The following is a 21191-nucleotide window of genomic DNA, read 5'->3' as shown; positions in this document are numbered from 1 at the left end:
TCTTACTAGATATGTCTGCTGAGGCAAGGGAAATAAAAGCAAAAATAAACTATTGAGAATTCATAAAAATAAAAAGCTTCTGCACAGCAAAGGAAACCATCAACAAAGCTAAAAAGCAACCTATGGAATGGGAGAAGATATTTGCAAATGATATATCTGATAAGGGTCAGTATCCAAAATCTACAAAGAACTTAAAAAACTCAACACCCAAAAAACAAACGATCCGATTAAGAAATGGGTAGAGAACGTGAACAGACATTTCTCCAAAGAAGACATCCAGGTGGCCAACAGACACACAAAAAGTTGCTCAACATCGCTCATCATCAGAGAAATAAATATCAAAACTACAATGAGAGATCACCTTGCGCCTGTCGAAATGGCTAAAATCAACAACACAGGAAATAACAGGTGTCGGTGAGGCTGCAGAGAAAGGGGAATTCTCACGCACTGTTGGTGGGAATGCAAATTGGCGCCGCCACTCTGGAGGCCAGTATAGAGGTTCCTCAAGAAACAAAAAATAGACGTACCCTATGATCCAGCAATTGCACTACTAGGTATCTATCCAAAGAATACAAAAATACAGGGGCACCTGGATGGCTCGGTCAGCTGAGCGTCCAACTCTTGATTTTGGCTCAGGTCATCGTCTCACAGTCGGTCATGAGTTCAAGCCCCATGTCGGGCTCTGCACTGAGCATGGAGCCTGCCTGGGATTCTCTCTCTCTCGCTCATGCACACACACTCTCTCTCTCTCTCTCTCAAAAATAAATAAACAAACATTAAAAAGAAATTAAAAATACGACTTCAAAGGGATACATACACCCTGAGGTTTATAGCAGCACTATCAACAACAGGCAAATTATGGAGACAGCCCAAAAGCCCATCGACCGATGAATGGATAAAGATGTGGTGTACATATATATTTCAGGATATTACTCAGCCACAAGAAAGAATGAAATCCTGGCATTTGCAATGATGTGGATGGAACTAGAATGTATTATGCTAAGTGAAGTCAGTCAGTCAGAGAAAGGCAAATATCCTATGATCTCACTCATATGTGGAATTAAACAACAAAACAAAGGGGAAAAGGTGTGTGTGCAGGGGGAACCAGAAAACAGACTCTTAACAACAGAACTAAGAGGGTTGCTGGAGAGGAGGGGGGGGGGGGGGGGGGGATGGGCTAAATGGGGGATGGGCACTGAGGAAGGCACTTGTTGGGATGAGCACTGGGTGTTGCATGTACATGATGAATCACTGCATTCTACACCCTTAACTAGTATTAAACCGCTGGTTAACTAACTGGAATTTAAATAAAAACTAAAAACAAAACAACCAAAAACAGTAAAAGCGAAGCCTTAGGACCATGGGATTGGGCCTACTGGGGTGGGGGTGGGGGGACATTTTCAGACCAAACACGAAAACGCAAGCACAATCAGTCAGGATAAGAAAGGCCAAATGTCTGAGCTTAAGCAAACATAAAAGTAGATGCTGAATACGTGCATTTAACTCTTTCTCTGCCTGAAGGGAGAGGCTGCCGGACAAGACCATTTTGTGATGCAAACAGGGTCGTCTTCAGTGTTAACCTAACAGGATGCCTGACGTTAGGAAGCCTGCCAGCAATTTCGCATCTAGAAAGCAGAGTCTGCCAGCCAGGGAGGTCCCGTGGCCCACGAATGCCACGTTGACCACATGACTTCCGGGGGGACTCCCAGGTCCGTGCACGGTGCGGGGAATACGGCTGTCTGCGGAACGAGCACATCAAAAACTCCCCTCCACAAACACAGAATTCTGATGCAGTTACAGGATCCCAGATGTTTCTTCTTCCAATGCAGTAGAGAATTAGTTGTTTATTACAAATGAATATTGACAACACATCAAGGACTTAATAAAACATTTCCAGGGTAAAACGGATCAACTTCTTTCTCCAATGTTGCCCTCCCCCCTCCCCCGAGAAAGCGCTCTAGTTTTAAACAATTTTATCTTGAATCTGCATCACTATGCTTTACACTTGATGCATTTTTTAAAAAGTCAACATCTTTTTTTTTTTTTTCCTCCTGAAATGATTTACCTTCAGTCATGCAGAATACGCGGAGAAAAGCCAGGAGCTGGGCAGAGACGGGCGGCTCGGTAAAATGCAGCGCAAACACACTGGAACTGACAAAGGCAGAAGCATTAGTCGCCCTGCCCGGGCACCTGCTCTCACCAACTGAGAGCCCTTCACTTCACACTCGGGAAGGGCGGCCGCCCTCGAGGGGCGCTGACCCGCGTGACTCATCCCGACCCCTCACCCGAACCGCGCAAATGTTGCTTTCAGTGCCTGCAAAGTGCAGAAGGTAGGGCCTCTCTCGGAGGATGGCAGTTTCTAAAAGCCTTAATCTCAGGGTGCGTGTGACAACTAAGAGAATTAAGTGTGCCCACGGTTCTTAAAAAATGTTAATAATAATGTACGTTGAGTTCACATTTTAATCATTAATCAAATATTGACAAGTTCAATAAAAAAAGGCCTGGTTAATCCATTTTCATTAAGAATGGTTCCTCCATTCCCGGGAGAATAATAAATCATAATTCTTGGCTTCTTTATCATTTTGCACCTCAAATGCGAGAAAATCTTCAAGAATTTAACCAGAAATTCTTGAAATCACTAGGGATCATGACTTCATTACAGAAACTAATGGTGGCAAAGAATTAAATGAAACAAATTGATCCGGGTCATTAACCTTTTCAAGGTGAAAGACACTAATGATCCACAGTATTTATTTAACTTAATGAGGAGTTCAGGCCGTGTCCCCTGGAAGGGACCATGAGCGCCCTCAACGACGCTGACGTTTATCTGAAAACGCCCGTAAGTCTCCACGCGTCCCGGTCTAAATCTGCTGTGCTGCACGGATGCAGACATGGGGACAGACCACTCTAGAGAAGTTCTACTGACACACCAAGGAAACACTGTGCAAGTGGAAATGCTTCTAGGCGCGCAGGGGAGAGCCGGGAGTCTCTGTACGTACGTGGGGATGCCGGCGCGGGCCAGGACCTCGGCCTTCATGGCGTAGAGTCGGTCACTCTTACTCACTCCCAGCTTTATTTTCACTCTGTCGTGTGAATTATTGTCAAAGAAAAAACCACTGTGGATCACAAACTCTGCATTTGACCGAGTGCCATAAAAAATGTAAATCTGAGATGCAGTAAAGAAAAAAATAAAGGGATATAAAAGAAATTTAACATCATTCTCAATACAGAGCAGGGCAAAGGATCAGTTCTCACATGTTCAACTGGACGTCACACTCCACACACAAAACAGCCCTCGCGTGATCACGTGTCTCTCCTGCAGCCCCAGCAAGGCGTGCAGTTCCCCCTTCCCCAAACCGGCTGAGACGGGCCAGGAAGGGCGTCCGCTCCCGCCACCGCGCGGGCCTGCCTGGTTCACAGAGGAGCCCCGGCCGGGGTGCGCACTGCCCCTTCTCTGTCCCCAGGACGGCGAGACCGGCCGGCACGTTATGACTGCACGTGGCAGTTCGTCACGGTCCCCCCGCCTCCTTCCACTACAAGGGTCTCTTCTGGGACAAGAGTCTCAGGCCGTGTCCGTCAGAAACTCATTTCCAGTTCCTGTGGCAACTCTGCACCCCGCAGGGGGTCTCTAACTCTTCTGCGGGAAGGGCCGACCGGCACTTCGTTAGACTCGCATTGCTCATTTTGTCTCAGCTGGGGCGTCAACGGTCGACGTCAGTTCTGCTTTCTGGGGGTAACTGCTCGGTCCTGAGACCGAGGGGCGGAAAGCAGGCATTCAGGGATGCGTATTTTCAAACTCACCGAAAGGCTCACCCCTGCCCCCACCCAAATCATGAGATGAAATCTGCAGATTAAAGTGGAAAGACGTACGGTGCCCGAGTCCCTTGATTTTGCCACTTAAATAAATTGCAAATACGAGGTCAACTGTGCAAATAATTGCACTTAAATCTGTTTTCTCCGCGGACCCAAAGCACAGTACGTTTCTTACGGCTTCAGGTCTCGAGACGTACTCCCCAGACGGTCCTAAATCCAAATCGCTAATTTTGTGCCCGAGCTAAATCCCTTTTTAAACTTATCAACACAACGCGAGCTCTGTGCCCACCGGCCGGCCCCCGGTCCGCGAGCCGGTGCGTGAGCGCCGCCCACCTGCTCTCCAGCCCGGAAGTCCTGCAGGGCCACACACTCGCATCGGTCATCTTCCAGGTTGTAGCCGGTGGTGATCTAGGCGGGGTGGAGGGGGACAACTGTGAGCACGGAGGGGAGCGGTGCCCTCGCTCGCGAGGGTCTGGTTTGGCAGTCAGAAGACAGAAGGCAGCCGAAGGTACCTAAAAGGGCGCCTTCCGCATGCGCTACAAAACTGCAAACAACTTCTTGGTTATTGTAATCAGTTCTATTTACACCAGAAATTCTTACACAAGATTCCGCACGTGGAGCGAGGGAAGGACCTGACTCTTCGGAAAATACAGTGGACAGAGTGGCTCTCGTTGGTCTCAAGCAAGGTCACCATCTGTCCCAAAGCGAGCCCCACGGACGGAAGCAGGGTCTCCTGGAGAGCACGAGCTGACTCCAAATGACTCCAAATACCGTTGCTCTCACCTCTGGCCACTAAGAAACTAACGTGTGTCTTCCATCGGGTAAACAACCGGGGAAAAGGAAAGCCTGTTTCTAAACTATGTACTTACTTTACTCTGAAATTAGAGAAATTGAAACTTTCAGATAAGCAAAGGGAAAATCAAATAACTTAGCTGTGGTCTATCTTTCTGCTGAGCGCTGTATGTAAGCATCTCTGAGGCCATTACAAGTAAGTACCCCAGACCCGGTCCCAGGCCAGAAACCCACATCTCCCCCCACCCCAAGTCTGTCCTGTCCTGGGGGGCCAGGCCACTTCACGTCCTGACACACAGGCCACAGAGGTGTTCTGGTGCCGCTACAGGCCAGCACTTGAACTCCTAAATTAGCCTTCGGGTCCTTGCCTTCCTCATCACTCCCTGGCATGGCTGAGGTCCTAACCATCGGCAGCTGGCTTCAGATTCCAGCACTGTCCCTCCCGCATCCCTAGTGACACTACAGTGCCGGCCTCCTGTGTAAAACCTTTTGGTAGCGGGTGCCCGGGTGGCTCAGTCGGTGGAGCGTCCGACTTCGGCTCAGGTCATGAACTCGCGGTTTGTGGGTTTGAGCCCCAGGTCGGGCTCTGTGCTGACAGCTCGGAGCCTAGAGCCTGCTTTGAAATCTGGGTCTCCCTCTCTCCCTGCTCTTCCCTGACTTGTGCTCTGTCTCTCTATATCTCAAAAATAAACAAACGTTAAAAAACATTAAAAAAAAACCAAAAACCTTTTCGTGGCCATCCACCTTACCTACAGGCAGAAATCCAAATTCTTGAGCGAGGCCAGTTTACGGGGAGGCCCACGTCCCCCTGGGGCCCCTGACCTGCTACTCGCCTGCCACGCCCAGCCACTCTCCCATCTCCTTCGTGTCTGGAGCTACCTTTTGCTCCCGTTTTGCCTGAGCCCTGGCTTCTTTGGGGACAGCGCCCCTCACCCGACCCAACCCCCCTGTACTCCCAGAGTCCCTGTACTGGCACCCTCCCACCCCACACCCACCCCCAGGAGCAGTCTGGAAGCTCCCGTGTCAACCATGTCCCCCGACACTGTCTCTGACAGTACTCACGGATGCGTGAGCCACTGGGATAAGAACACGGCCCCCAATTTACACGAAAAGCTCCTTATCGGAAGTCTGTCCTTTAGAGCGGCCCCCCGATCTCTTAGACGGTCTGTAATTATTCATTAATTCCTTTGATCTCTTCATTTTGTCCTAGAGAATCAAAGTTCAAGACCACCGCAAGTGCCACTTACTGAAAAAGGCATCAACAGCGTGGACCCAAAAACTGACTTCTGAGTCCAGGGAATAACATCTTTAGGACGGAGGGCCACGTGACGACAATCTTTCAACCCAGGACCCCCAGAACCCGTGGTTTATGAACTGCATCATACTGCCACTCCGCAAAGACCAAGAGAAACATGAAAGCAACACGAAATGAATGCAGCCAAGGGATCTGGCACATTTGCCCTCACAGAACAGGTTCCACACTTGCTAAGATCAGCTCTATGAGGTTCCTGCCCAAAGTCACAATCACTTTTCTGACCTCACACGGGATTCTGAGAAGCATGGAGTAGGAACTGCCCACAGACCCCCAGCCCTGAAAGTCTGCGGCTCCATGGTATGGTTGCACAGGGACCTGGCAGGAGCATCACACAGCAGGAGGGAAGTCAGGGAAGCAGGAGGGATGGGGAAGGGCCAGCGATAAACTGAAATAAACAGGCAGAAATACAGGAGACAGATAACGGGACAGGAGGCGAGGCTCACAGAAGGGGGAGCGTGGCGATGCCACACAGGGGACCCAGGGCAGCCTTCCTTGAGGAAGTCTGTGAGTGGTCTTTGTAGACATCTGAGGAACATGTATTTCAGGCGGCGGGAAGAGCCCGTGCAAAGGCCCTGAGGTGGGCGTGTGCCAGTGTTTGAGGAAGCACAGGGGCCCAGACCTGAGTGTGGTGGGAGTGCAACGGGGACGCGGGGAGCGGGGAGCCTTGTCTGCTACTTACAAAAACCCAGGCTTTCACTTTGAGACCGGAAAAAAAGCCTTGTGTAAACCTGAACGTTTTAGAGGTTTCAATACTCAAACAGACCTTGGGAGAGAGCCTCTCTCGCTTCTGCTTAATTTCCCAAGGCCCTTCCATCCTGACCAGGAGAGGTACACGCTCAAATACAAGGGCTGCTTATTCCAACATGCTTCACCCGCTGGAACGGACAAACCACTTGTTAGTGTTCTCCACACAAACGGAATAACCTCGAGAAAGGAACATTGCTGCTTACGTGAGTTCTGAAGCAGTCGCCCAGAATTCAGAGCTACAGCATTTCTTCCAGTTTAACATGGTGTCCCATGAACTCGTCTAAACCTGTGTCTCCATGTGGCTAGGCAATCAGCCCATGCTTGCCACCACCTCAGGCCCGGGAACCCAGCCGGCCTTCTCTTTTCTCCCCCGTCTCCCTGCTGCTACCGCTTTGGAATTGCCGTCACGGGCTTGGCTCTCCCATCTCAGCTCCCACCATCAGGCTTTTGTCAGAAGCACAGAGCGTTGCTGGGTTACAGATGTCTACCTACTCCCTCGGCGAGCGTCAGAACAGACAGACAACGACCGTCAGGATAGACACACACACAGAAGGCAATCACCTGTCTGCGAAGCCAAAAGCCTTAATTTCGGGTCCCTTGCAACTTCACAGTGTTAAAACAGATTCTCACATTCTACCAGACCCAATTTCCCTTGAAGTCTTGTAACCGCAATTGAAAGCAGTTCAGCCAAGGTGTGGAGTGCGGGATGCAAGGAAAACGGCCACCGTAAGAAAAAGCACCACCACCCTGTCGGAACCCTCTAGAGGTTAGCCACGTATCGCCAGCTCTGTGATAGGACACGGACCTTATGAACTGCACTGGAGAAAACAGCGTTAGTGGTTGTCATCGACTCCTTATTTTTATCTTGAGATAAACGGACTTTTTTTTTTTTAAACTCTTGGAAAAAAGCGAATAGCTTAATCCCACTTATATGAAAACAACACAAAAACTAGTGTGCACGTGAATGTGTGAAGGGGCACAAATGCGCACCTGATGGAGGGAGAGATTCGCTCACAGACGGGCCCGGGGCCCGGGCTCTGGGCGCTGGCGGGGCAGGGAACCTCCACATTTCACGACTGCAAAGGCATCTCACTGGTTAACGGATTTTGTTTGCTTACGATAATGTGTGTACTTTTTCAAATTTTAGAAATGAGAAACCTCTAATGGTCAATCAAGTCTGAGAACGAATGACCTAACCCAGGGAAACAAAAAGGAGAACGCTACAGTCAAATATTAAAAGCGTTTTTGAAAACTTTGAAAACTTCAATCTTATAATCAGTTTAAAATAGCTCTGAAGGGGGGGGGGGACAGAAAAAGAATGAAAACTTTTATTCATTAATGAAAATAAAGTATGCTGTCCCTTAATCTGGCTAATTAAATCAAGCATGTCTAAATGAAGGCAGAAATGTAATTATAGGAGTGAAAGCATTCTTTCTGTACAATTTAAGAGTATTGCTTGCTGCTAGACCTTCCCAAGTGAGCACCGGGGCATTCCATCGTCAAGGATTTGGCTCGTGCTACATGTGTTCTGGCCATTTTGTGGAGCGAGGTGTGCGATACTCATTGACAGCATATTTTAAGCCTATTTATAATCCTGCTAATAATCACAGAGAAAGCAGACATTGAGGAAAGATAGACAAAAAAGTAAAACCAAGCCAGTGTGCTAGGGCCGTGCTGAAAAATTCAAAATATCCTCAAGTTGATCATATTTCCATATCCTGATACCAGGAAATGTTTCTCAGACAACCACCTCAGCACAGGGAGCGTGTCAGCCTCTGCTGTGGCTGGGGATCCAAAGAATGCGGACGGACAGGGAGCTGGCTTCCTGGGCTTCCTCCTTTCACGCGTCGCCATTAACAATCATCATAAAATTCCCCTGTTTTCTTAACGTCTCTTACCTGGGGCTTCCCAAGCCTGGCGATGCCTACACCACACTCAAGGCCAAGGGCCCGACGCCCCAGCACCAGGGAAACCAGGCCCTTCTCCCGGACAAAGCAGGTTAATAAGTGGGCCAGGGATGTGCCATCGTGTCAGGTGAAGGGAGAGGGAATCAGAGAAGGCCCGTAACAGGGACTATAGTCAGCAAGGAAAACAAGGACCGTAAAAGGAAAAACCAGAAGGAAGAAAGTTTTGGTTTTTTTCTTCAATAAATCGGCATTCTAAGAAGAGGAAGGAAAAGAAACCTTGGTTTGGTCTGTGGTTTAATAAGATAAGAACATGAGTGTTTAGGCTGGAATTATGGCTTCGCAAATCAATGCAGTTCGCTGTGGTTTCTGAAAGCGGAGTAAGATTCTTGTCCCTGGTTTTCAGGATTAAGCAAACACCCAGAGAGAAAAACTGCAGTTTTTCTCGGCGGGAGGTCGGGGGCGGGGACCGGCTGGTTCTGTTTGCTGCCTTTGGAGGGAGGCAGCAGGAAGCTGGGCTGGTTTGCCGGTGGAATGTCCACACCACAGCCCCCCCCCCCCAAACCCCACACGAAACACAACACAGAGGGGTCCTTACCAGGCCGTTGGTGTGATTGCACATATCCCACAAAGGAATCAGCGCCAGGGTCACCCGGGAACCGTCCTCCGTGGGAATCTGGTTTTGTCGCGTCATCACAGAAGAGACTGCCCACCTGTAACAACAGGAAGAGGTGGGTTACAGCAGGGACATCTCAGAGCCCGGTGCCATCGTAACTCAACCAGAAACTAAGGTTTGTCAGACTTCTCGCCAACCGTCAAAACTTTTTCCTGAGTATTACTGCAGGTGATGGCTGGCCTTCACCATCGTTTAAAATTAAATCTAAGGCTGAGGGGAGGAAGGGGGACCTAGAAGGGAAAAGGAGAGAGAGAGAGACAGACAGACAGACAGACAATCCAGGGGTGAGGACTGAGCGGGGGATGTTCCCGGGAGACAGAGTGTCTGGAAGGAGGGCCAGGGCCAGGAACAGAGATCTCCAGGCCTCTGGTCCTCGCAGTGGCCGAGACCCTTGCCCCCAGGCCCATGCCACCCTCTTTTTCCCGAACGCTGACTCTGCACCTGTATTAAGCCTCAGTGAGTGGCAAATGTAACTCCTTTCTGACCAGAAATCCTCCAGGAGATCGACAAAATGTGGCATGCTATTTTCTTATCACATGGCACAATTAAATCTTTTCGTTTTTCAAAAAAGTCCCCACTTTACGCCACAATAGTCTATTTAACACCGGGGTGGGGGGGACCCTCACGACCACCTCACACTACACGTTAATCTCCAGTATCACGTGGCCACCTCAGCTACTCCCCGACCGCCACAGGGTGAAGGCAACTTCCGCGTGGTTATTAAAATGCTGACCCTTACCCCAGCTGTCCATTAGAACCTCTGCAGGACGACCTGTCTGGGGGCCTGACACGGTCACAGCAGGTCACTTCTTAAGTACTTCCCACTTCCCAGATCCTCAGATCACTTAGGAACCACCCCCCAACACACACAGTACGCAACACACACCAAAGATGCGTACACGCAGTCCCCCCCCCCACATCCATTCCCCCGCCACACCCCAAAACACACACACAGGCACACACCCCACCCCACCAACCTGTAGTCCTCGTAAGTGAAAGCGTCCTTCAAGGGCAGTTTGTTGGCATGAGGATGGGTCTGGGAATTAGAAGTTTCAGAAAGCAGAGGTGAGAAGAGAAAAAGGGAAAACAGAAATCAGTCAGCAGAATTTCATTATTTAGCTGCCTAACAGATCCTAACAAGAGCCAAATGAAGCAGGAGGCGTCCAGCCGCGCTACTGAGGGATCATCATGCTATTATGCTCTCATACATCACTGTCAACTTAATTTCTTGTGCCCAGCAGCCGCCATAAATCTGCTTCTTCATATTTCGATACTAGAACCCACAGACACCACGCAAAAATAAAACTGAAGGTGGACCGACTTTACAGAGAGGAAGGTAGGCGCCCCCACGCATGGAGTGTCTGATCCAAAGGGACACCGGGGGCCTCCAGAGTTAGGCGTCTGTCCTGGCTTTCCTCGTTTTCTTCTCCCCGTGACACGCTGCACACCCCTGAGTGCAGCAAATCTCTTCTTATGTGGAGAAAAAGAACAATTAAAGGCACTCTAATAAATGGACGGTTCTTTCATTTGTCTCCGACTTAAATCATTTGGATGGAAATCAACTTATGTGCAAATGAATCATATACGTGGTAAGTGCGGCTCAAGTGCAGAAAAATCAAGAAAGGTAGTTTTGTGCGGTTCTAAATTTTACAAACAGGACAAAGATAAAAGAGAGGCTGGCCTACTGAAATCTGACTTTTTTTTTTTTTTTTTTCCTGGTCAGATGAACATTTGGTGAAAACATCCACCACTTGACGCTCAGGAGGACGTTTTATGCATCTCCTGATTCCTCATCCCAACGACCCCGCCTTGGACCCCGAGAGGGCTCAGCAACTTTGTCTCCATTAACAAATGAAAAGCTGCGACGGGATCATTTTAATCTCCGGTTTCAGTAACAGCCCGAGAGGCGGCCTGCAGTTCAGTGACCGAGGGAGCGCGCGGCGATCTCCGGTCGGGGAGCAGGGAGGCGCTGCTGGCGGGTCTCTGCAGCACTGTTAATGCGCGGAGCTCCGTGCAGCATGCGGTTTTTACTCTCGACGCATTAGCATGGCGAGTGCACGGCCATTTATCATCGCTCACTGTAATGTACTCGCTGGCACCGCGCGCAGGACAGTAAGGGATGAGGCAGAAGTGGCTCGAACCGTAAATCAATTAGAAAACAAAAGCTTGTGCTCCGTGCGCAATTTTAGGCAAATTATATATTACAAAAGGCTGCCAACTGGGCGTTAGCTCCCAGGTGCCTGCCTTCCCCTCGCGTTCTTAGCCCGCGGTTAACCCTTTGGAAGAAAAGTCAAAATAGGAAATTACACTCGTGTCATCTTGAAACGTTGCAGTAACAAAAGTGAAATTAAAGATGACGAATTTTAAGTCAGTGTATAAGAGCACACGTTGCCCAGAGGAATCTTCTAGCTGCTGGAGGCAGATCGGGATTTCCTATCTCTGTTAAAAAAAAAAACAAAAAACAAAAAACCCCCGAGGCAAGGCCGCGGTCAACTCCAGTGAAGAAAGATGCGCGAATCCCAGGGAAGGAAGCTTCTTCCTCCCTCTCCTTTGTAATGAATGGAGTGCAAGGCTACGTTGTAAGAGTCCTGAAGATGCTTTCCATTTACAACGATGAAACTTAACTACGACACCGACACCGCTCAGGTTTCTCCTTATAAAAGGACAAACTGAGCAGAGAACTGTCCCTCCACAAAACCCAAGCCGGTGTCCGCGTAAGAAGCACCCCAGCGGGGAGGACTCCGTGGCTGAGATTCCCGTTCACTTACAACACAAGGAAACCTCAGGGGGGATCTACCCCAAGGGCGCAGGACAGTGCCCAAGCCAGTGCTTTCCAAACTCTAAGCAGGTGGCAAGCACTGTTGTTTTTGTTATTTTAAAATATTTTAATTCATTTACACTGTGCAATGCAGGATGGTATTTAGAAAGCTGGTAAATTCCAACACTAAATCCCCTAGGTATTAAGAATTTGGTCCGCCATCCCAAGAAAGTCTGACTTACTGAATGAGAGAAAAGAGGACAATTTTCAAACACGGAATGCTCAATGTCAAGACGACTCGAAGCAAAAACCTTCCAACACTCCGAGACCCTGAAATGGCTTTCTATTCTGCACCCTTAGTCAAACAAGACATCCTCCGCAAGGACCAGACAGACGGAAAATTAACTCTCCAGAATGTCTCCCTTCCTCCTATTTACATACCTTTCTTCCCGAAAACAGAAGTTCGTGCTCATAGTCCTGATGAAGTCATAAAGACAACTCAGGAAAACACACACACACACACACACACACACACACACACACACACACACAACACACACAATGCTTTCTTCAGATTAATTTTGATGATTATTTTGGCTGTAGGGTTACATAACATTTGTTGAACTCTGTTAGAAATAATTGTTCTTATATTCTTAAAAATTAGGGTGTGCCGACCGTACGTACTTCTGGTATAAAAAGCTATTCTGCCACAGAACACATGCACTTAACAGTTATACTGAAGCAAAATTTAATTTGACACTATGGAGAAAGGCAAAATAACTTCCATTTCAACAGGGCTCTCACCACTGTGACACTATCGCCACCTACTGGCCTTATGGTAGAACAGGTTGGGGCCGCCAGGTTCTTGGGATTCTTTGCCTGGGTAAGCAAGGCCTTCACAGCAACTTACCCTAAATCCACACTGGGCTTATCTAGAAGAGCTACTGTTTCAGCCTGACTCCAGCAAAACCTGGTTTCTAAAAAATCCTAGTCTACTTCTTAAGTACTGTATAATATTTTTACAAGGATCCTGAAACATTCAAATATCGAAAATGATTTGCACATGAAAAACATTTAAGTTTGAAAAGAAGTATTTTCACATACCCTGAAAAAAATGAACAAGAGTAAGAAAAAGAAACTATTCCAAACACTCCTGAAGCTCTGGACAGAATTCTTTTTTCTTTCTGTAAACACCAAGTCTTTTTCCTGTTGGAGACCAAGTTGGGGCCTAAGAATACATCTTCAAAAATTACAGTGTTAGGGGCGCCTGGGTGGCGCAGTCGGTTGAGCGTCCGACTTCAGCCAGGTCACGATCTCGCGGTCCGTGAGTTCGAGCCCCGCGTCAGGCTCTGGGTTGATGGCTCAGAGCCTGGAGCCTGTTTCCGATTCTGTGTCTCCCTCTCTCTCTGCCCTTCCCCCGTTCATGCTCTGTCTCTCTCTGTCCCAAAAATAAATAAACGTTGAAAAAAAAAATTAAAAAAAAAAAAAAAATTACAGTGTTAACCCGACATTATTTATTTCGAAGTTCCTTAAAACGTTTTTAGATGAAAAGCCTCTAAGGTCATACTTTAAAGGAAGGATAACTGAACACTCCTCACCTCATAGGGAAAGCAAAATCAGAGAACGGTCTGGTTTATCGTGATGTATCTGCTGCAAGAGAAGACATTCCTAACTTGTACTATAAAAATAAAAGAGCGAAACAGAAAGCTTACTCCTGGTGGCCGGTTTTAGCTGTAACTCGCTCCCGAGGCAAACCTGGGTAGATACGCCTGGGATGGGTGGGGAGGGTTGTCGGGCAGGGTCGGTCAGAAGGCGACCCTGACAGGGTCTCCCGGGCACAGGGGCCCAACAGAGGCAAGCCGGGGGTCCTGCCAAAGTGCCGACTGCCTGCCCACCCCCAGCCCCCAAAAAGTCAGAGTCAGAAACCAGCCGCAGATTTCCTGCAGATTTCTTTAATGATTGGTATTTTCACCTTCTCGAGCACTCTAAATATTTGAGTTGCTGTAGCTCATGATCAGACTGGAGGCCCTCAAGAGCTTACTTTTCAAAGAGGATTCTTGTTTCTTTGTGGCCAACAGGCAACCCGGTGAGGCGTTCTTCCGTTCCCTTTTCTGCCAAAAGGAGGTATTCTAGATGAGACTCAGTAATATTGTATCTAGTACAAAATAATCACCGTGTTTGGGAAAGATTAATATCTAAAATCGTTTGTTTGGCTTCAATAAAAAGAAGTAATATTGCTAAATATGTAAGTATGACATTTTGAAGAATTTACCATATTGCCTGGGTCTGGTAGCTATGCTTAAGGAAATTAAAAACCACCACCGTCAGCATATTTGATCCTTATTAAAGTTCTGTCTTGAACGATCACTCACATAAAACAAAAATAAACCAAGAAGAAATTTAAATAAAACCTATGGATTACAAGAGTTTGAAGATGAAAAAATGAACAATATTCTGGCTTTAAAAAATTGATTTAGCATGCAGCTTCTCTTTATAGTCCCTTGATAAAAATGAAATCTCCCTAACAAACACTTAATAAAACCTGTCAATATCTCTGGGAAGAAAAATGACACGAATGCATTAAGTATTAAATACCCTTGGAAAAAGTCACATATTCCATGAATTTTTGATGCACTATCTTGACATTAATGTAAAACCTTGATATTTATAATTGACAGAGATTTAATAAAGCACAAAAGAAGATGGCTGAGGCATGGCACACGCATGGTCCGGGCTGATCAGAAATGAGAGCTCCCGGCATGTGCTTCCACTAAATAAACAGTTAATACGTGTGCCTCGGGTGAGCTGCAGTCTTATTTTAAGCTCACACAACAAACCTTTGTGGAGAACCCAAATAAGCAGATTTCGTTATTATGTGAACTCCTAATTCAGAAACATCTAGTATGCGAAACAGCTTTGGAACAGCTCGGCCTGGAACAAAACGCATTTGACTTAAAGTTTGTTTTCTTTTTAACATCTAACAGAAAGCATTTTTCACTTAAACCGGGGATAAATGCTCCCACCTACAGAGAGACAGGCATCTCTGAAAATAATTCTCAGAAGGAACATATTCAACCTGAGGAAAGATTCAAACCCCTCTACGGGGAAATAAAGGATTAGGACACGCAAATGGCCTCAAAGACACAAACAGCAAACACTTCTCAAAATCAGATCGTTACTTTTCTGAAGAGCACTCACTTCCACCTAGACCGACTTTTATGGGGAAATCAAGTTGAATACATTTAATAATCCTCTTCAAAGAGGCATTTAAATATACTAAAAGGACAGTGGCTCAGTTCATAAAAATGACTCCTAAATACTATATCTTGAAGAATTTATGGCCTGTTACAATATATAATTGTTAGTTTCAAAAATATATATGGTAGTTCAGTGACTTATTAATGGCTCTATAGTATCAGGAATGGCAAAATATGTAATTTAGAAGTTGGATCTCATTTATTCTGATCAAAAAACATAATAGCATGCAATTACAATTTTCCAACTAAAATATGGCTAAGACTGTATTTGGCTTTACTTCTTAAGTGTATATTAAAAGGGACTGGGGTGCCTGGGTGGCTCAGTCGGTTAAGCGTCCAACTCTTGGTTTCAGCTCAGGTCATGACCTCACGGTTGGTGAGTTCAAGCCCCGTGTCGGGCTCTGTGCTGACAGCACGGAACCCCCTTGGGATCCCCCCTCTCTCCCTGTCTCTCCCCGGCCCGTGCTTTCTCTCTCTCTCTCAAAGTAAATAAACTAACTTTTAAAAAAATAACTAAAAGGGACAGCAGGGTTAACTAGCTGTGGGTCCTTGCACCTAACTCCAGCGATGGCTCCATTTCTCTTATTCCTACAAGGATAAAGGCAGCCACAGAACCTCAGATTTGAACTATGTGGGTGCATGCAATTACACGTTTGGGAACTGGGGCCCCTGCTCACGTAAGCAAGAGCCCCTCGGTGTTTTCAATGCCACTGAGAGATTCCTCCACAAAACAGCCCCCCCGGCATCTTCCCTAAGCCCAGTGTGGATCGGGGTCTCCGCAAATGTTAGGTTCGGTGCAAGGTGAGGAGAAAAGACAGAGGCAAAAGGCAGCTTCATCCGCCGCCTCCCCCCCCCCCAAAGTCACAGGGGGAAGGGGGTCAGAGGGAGGTGGGAAGGAAAGAAGGATTTTCCCTGCAGGAAGCTGAATGAAGGAGACAGGGCAGAAGGGAAATAAAAGAAGGAGAGTGGGATACGGTCAGGATGGCAGAGGACAGCAGGAGAGAAACGGGGGGGGGGGGGGGGGGGGGGGGTGGAGCCAGGAGCGGGGTGGGGAGGGGGGAGCGGGAGGAAGGTTTGCTCGAAACACTGAAGCATCTCTCCGAGGAAGGCTGCGCAGGCTTCTGGAGCGCCAACCCACCCTGTGCTTTCTAAGTGCACATAACACAGCTTAACGGAATGACAAACTGCAAAACATCTACTGAATCTAAAATTTCGTTTTGATGACCATAAATCAGAATCGAAGCATGGTTCGTGTAGCTGACTCTTGAGAGAAAAAGATCAATTTTTAAGACTTTTATTTTTAAACACAGATTACATCCAACTCTTCAGGGAATATTGCATCGTAAAGTTCTTTGAATTCACTCAATATGATCAAATAAATACATCAATACACATTAAATTTAAGTTATTTGCTTTCCACTTATATATGCATATTTAATTTCTCTATAAAAATGTATATTACTTCATAGCGAAAATTTTTAAATAAAGAAAATGTGATTAGTGGAGAAGCACCCACATTGTTCAGTAAACTTATAAACTTACTTTAAGATGGAAGAATTGGGTTTTTCACTGGGAGACCCTGAAGTCTAAAACCTACACCCAGTTAAAATTGAGATTTGTTCAAACAGTGCAAAAGATTTGCCTCTTTAAAAACTTTACTAATTACCAATTATAAACCCTGAACACAGTCAACCATGAACCAAATATAATCATAATCACCATTTTTTGACTGTCAACCATTTATGCACTCACCAAATATTTATTGACTCGGAAAAAAAGCTGAAAACAGGTTAGGACTAGAAATTCGTTCACTCAACCAATGTCTTCTTTACTATCTGAAGCGAAAGGCACTCTGGCAGGTGCCGTGTGACAGGTGGACAAAAAGACATGGTAACACCCTCGGGGCGGGGGGTAGGGGGGTCTGCCTAGCTGCAGTCAGACGAGTCACTTAAAACAGGATGGGAGAGGTAACAGCTCGGACCCTTCTCCAGGGCCACCTTTGCCAATCACCCTGGGTTCCCTACCCTGCCTCCTCCTGGCCCCATTCCTTTATTTCCCAGGCCTCCCCCCAGCACACTCACTTGAGGCATGCTTCTCTCCCACAGTAGGGAACCTCAGTGAGGCAGGGACCACGCCTATTTTGACCACCAGAGAATCCCCAGTGGGTTGCATGGTGTTTCATTCAAGGACCTCTTCTTCCTCCAAGTGCAAAGGAAACACTGCCCTTTGCTGGGCGGCAGAGGAGAGCGTTGACCTTGTGGAATGAGATTTCCTCTCTACCGCTCCATAATGGCCTGAACAAGAGGCAAGAAAACAGGAGGGGACAACGTCCCAAACCACCATGACCCCACGGGTGGTAAGAGGCAGAGCCAGAGGACTAGGTAACGTGGCTGCAGTGCAGCTACGACCAGGGAAATGTGGACCCCACGCTCCTTTTCCGAGAGGCATTTCCACAGGCTTCTCTCCTCTCCTTTTCTTCTCCCTTCCATCTCTTATGATGAGGATATTCTCCCACCATCTAGGGGCCAGAAAATAGTCTCTTTTTCCAAATCTATCCTTAAGCAAATTTATTTGAGAAAGCTCTACTCTACCGTAATAATCCGAGAGGGAGCAAGCTAGACCAAGCACAGCAGCCCTCGGTACCGCACGGTCACCAAACTGCCCTCCACCGCGCTCCGCCTCACCCAGCAGCGTGCACCTTGGACAAGCTGAGCCCGTCACCTCCCATGTGACCGGGGCCCCGTGCCTCCATTTCTCCACCTGAAAAGGGGGTCGGACAAGTAACTTCCAGCTTCTTTTAAAGTTCGAAAATCCTTTGTTTCTTTGCCTTGTGACACCCCCCACCTAAGCATCTCAATCTGCTAACGGACCCAGAATCATGCTTCTCTGGTCTGCACGAAGACCATTTCGCCGCATAGTCAGTGCTTATTGATAAGGTACTTACACCTGCAGCTCCTCACCCTTATCAGTAAGCAAAGTGGAAACGCACAGAGTGGTGACAGCAGTCATTGTCTTAGAAGGACAGCCTGGCTTCAAAGAAGCAGGCTAGGATTACTTGTCATGGCTTCATCCCTCCGTCCTTTTCGTTTCAGCTGTTTCAGATTTCAGTGATTCAGGATAAAGACTTTGGACTCTGGTTAGATGAATCAATCCAGCATGATGAGAGCCACCAGTCATTTGTAGGAGGAGAGCATTATGACCACCAATGTGAAACCAATTTCCTTGATAAGGTGACTGACATTCAGAGCATGCATATAAAACTCTTGTCCTAGAAAAGGAAGTACCACACTTGGTACATGGGAGAGCTCTCTGCATGAAAGAGAAGAGAGAGAGACAAAGGGAGACACAGAGGGGGAGGGAGGGAGGCTGGTATCGACAACGGCCATTTGCTAAGCACGCCGTGCAAGGAACTCTGTTGAGAACTTTACACGTATTTGTATATAGCTGACCCTTGAACAATGCAGTCTGAACCACACAGGCCCACTTACGTACGGGTTTGCTACGGTTCAGTGGCGCGAAAGTACCTTCTCTTCTTAGGATTTTCTCAGTAACATTTTCTTTCCTCTACCTTACTTTATCGTAAGAACGCAGTACGTAACACATACACACAATACGTGTTAACCAACGGCGTACATTATCCGTAAGGCTTCTGGTCAACAGTAGGCTACTGGCAGTTCAGTTGTGGGGGAGTCAAAAGTTACAAGCAGATTTTCAACTGCACAGGGGGTGGTGGGGGTCAGTCCCCCAACCCCTGCATTGCCCGAGGATCAACTATAATTTAATTATCATGAAGCCAATGAAATAGGCACTATTATTAGCCCTCTCTTACTGATGCCATAACTGATGGACAAAGAAATTACCAGTATGTCCAAGGTTACCCTGTTTATAAGTGGTGGGGCTGGGAAAATGACTTAGGCCACTGTTTTTTAGAGATTACTTTATTTAAAAAAATTTTTTTTTACATTTATTTATTTTTGGGAGACAGAGTGAGACAAAGTGAGAGTGGGGGAGGGGCAGAGAGAGAGGGAGACACAGAATCCCAAGCAGCTCTAGGCTCCGAGCTGTCAGCACAGAGCCCGACGTGGGGCTCGAACCCACGAACGGTGAGATCATGACCTGAGCCAAAGTCAGACACTTAACCGACTGAGCCACTCAGGCGCCCCGAGATTACTTTAAGGCAAAAGACAATCAGTTGTTCTAATTTTATAAATAAAGCCTAAGTACTGATGTGGTAAACACAATTTTTTCTTAATGAAATTCTAGAAAAGTACCTGGCAGATACCGCTCTCATGTAAAATGCAGCATATTGGGGCATCTGGCCGGGTCAGTCAGAAGAGCATGGGACTGCAGATCTCGGGGCTGTGAGTTCGAGCCCTACGCTGAGTGTAGATATTTCTTGAATAAATTAATAAACAAACTTCAAGTTCCGTGTAAATGCACTGCCACACCTGGCAAGCCGGCACCCGGGGCCCCCCTGAGCACCCCTTGCGCTGGGGACCCAGCTCCACACACTGCAGGCCCTGCAACAGCAGCCAGGGCCTCGCGGCCACAGCCCGGCCGGTGGCAGTGTGCGTGCACCGACCACAACCCAGCCACCACAGAAGGGTGCCCACAGCCCACACGGGGGACCCCCCCGGGGCAGGTGGCGTGGGTGACCAGGGCGGTTCGTGCTACCCGGACCCAGAGGACACCTTCTGCATGAAGCAACTCCTTCAAGACCAGGAGACATAACTGATCTACAAACAGAGAGTCGGGCAAGTTGAGGGGAGAGAGGAATATGCTCCTAATAAAATAGGACAAAATCTTAGAAAAAGAACTAAATAAAACAGAGTTGAACCATCTACCAGATAGCGTTCAGAGTAGTGACCAGGAAGATGCTCGCCGAACTCAGGAGAAGAAGGGACAAACACAGTGAGAGCTTCAACAAAGAGATAAAAATATAAAAAAGAATCTGAGCTGAAGAATACAATAACTAAAATATAAAATACACTACAGGGAATCAACAGGAGATCGGAAGATGCAAAATGGAATAGCAAGCTGGAAGACAGGGTAGTGGAAATCACCCAGCTAAAACAGCAAGAAGAAAAAAGAATTTCTTTTCTTTTTTTTTGAGAGTGTGAGCAGGGGAGGGGCAGAGGGAGAGGGAGGGAGGGAGAGAGAGATAGGAAGGGGGAGGGGGAGGGGGGAGGAGAGGGGCGAGAAGGGGAGAAGGAGAGAGATAGAGAGAGAGAGAGGGAGAGAGAGAGAGAGGGAGAGAGAGAGAGAGAGGGAGAGGGAGGGTGAGAGGGAGGAATATCTTAAGCAGGTTCTACACCCAGCATGGAGCCCAATGCGGGGCTCAATCTAACCTGAGCCAAAATCAAGAGTCAGACGCTTAACTGACTGAGCCACCCAGGCACTCCCAAAAAAGAATCTTATTTTTATTTATTTTTATTTTTGAGAGACAGAGCTTGCACACTAGCAGGGGAGAGGGGCAGGGGGAGAGAGAGAATCCCAGGCAGGCTTCACACTTAGTGTGGAGTCCAATGTGGGGCTTGATCCCACAACTCTGGGATCATGACCTGAGCCGAAATCAAGAGTTGGACGCTCAACCGACGGAGCCACCCAGGACCCTCCCTGAAAAAAGAATTTAAAAAATGAGGCAGTTAAGGGGCCTCTGGAACAACACCAAGTGCACTAACATTCACAGGCTCCCAGAGGGAGAAGAAAGAGAGAAAGGGACAGAAAACCTACCTGAAGAAACAGTGGCCAAACATCTCTCTCACCTGGTGAAGAAACACGCGCCAAATCAGAGAAGCACAGAGAGTTCCAAATAAGATGAACCCCAAGAGACCCACAGCAAGACACAGTCTAATTACCGTTTCAACAGTTAAAGAGAGAATCGTAAAAGCAGCAGGAGATAAACAACTAGTTCTGTACAAGGGAGCCC

At 47.5% G+C, this 21191-nt stretch overlaps 1 protein-coding gene and 1 long non-coding RNA gene across 2 annotated transcripts in view; both read right to left on the bottom strand.

The window, feature by feature from the left end:
- The window catches only part of SETD3 (SET domain containing 3, actin N3(tau)-histidine methyltransferase), an 80290-nt gene that overhangs the window by 6785 nt on the left and 52314 nt on the right, over nt 1-21191 (bottom strand). Inside the window, exons 7-11 of the mRNA XM_086708838.1 lie at nt 10225-10283; nt 9170-9284; nt 4147-4221; nt 3000-3166; nt 2066-2151 (exon numbers count right to left, since the gene is read on the bottom strand). Of these exons, the coding sequence (XP_086564964.1) occupies nt 2066-2151; nt 3000-3166; nt 4147-4221; nt 9170-9284; nt 10225-10283 (502 nt within the window). The remainder of the gene's footprint in view (nt 1-2065; nt 2152-2999; nt 3167-4146; nt 4222-9169; nt 9285-10224; nt 10284-21191) is intronic.
- On the bottom strand, nt 13938-20422 carry LOC147579714 (uncharacterized). The gene is made up of 2 exons (XR_015252040.1): nt 19534-20422; nt 13938-14116 (listed from the first exon to the last, which is right to left on the bottom strand). It is a non-coding gene; the product is annotated as an uncharacterized LOC147579714 (long non-coding RNA).

Source organism: Puma concolor, chromosome B3, assembly GCF_028749965.1.
Source record: "Puma concolor isolate L17-30 chromosome B3, mPumCon1.1.hap2, whole genome shotgun sequence".
NCBI classification, from domain to species: domain Eukaryota; kingdom Metazoa; phylum Chordata; class Mammalia; order Carnivora; family Felidae; genus Puma; species Puma concolor.
The sequence above is the reverse complement of the archived record's forward strand: the minus strand, read 5'-3'. Positions and strand labels throughout refer to the sequence as shown.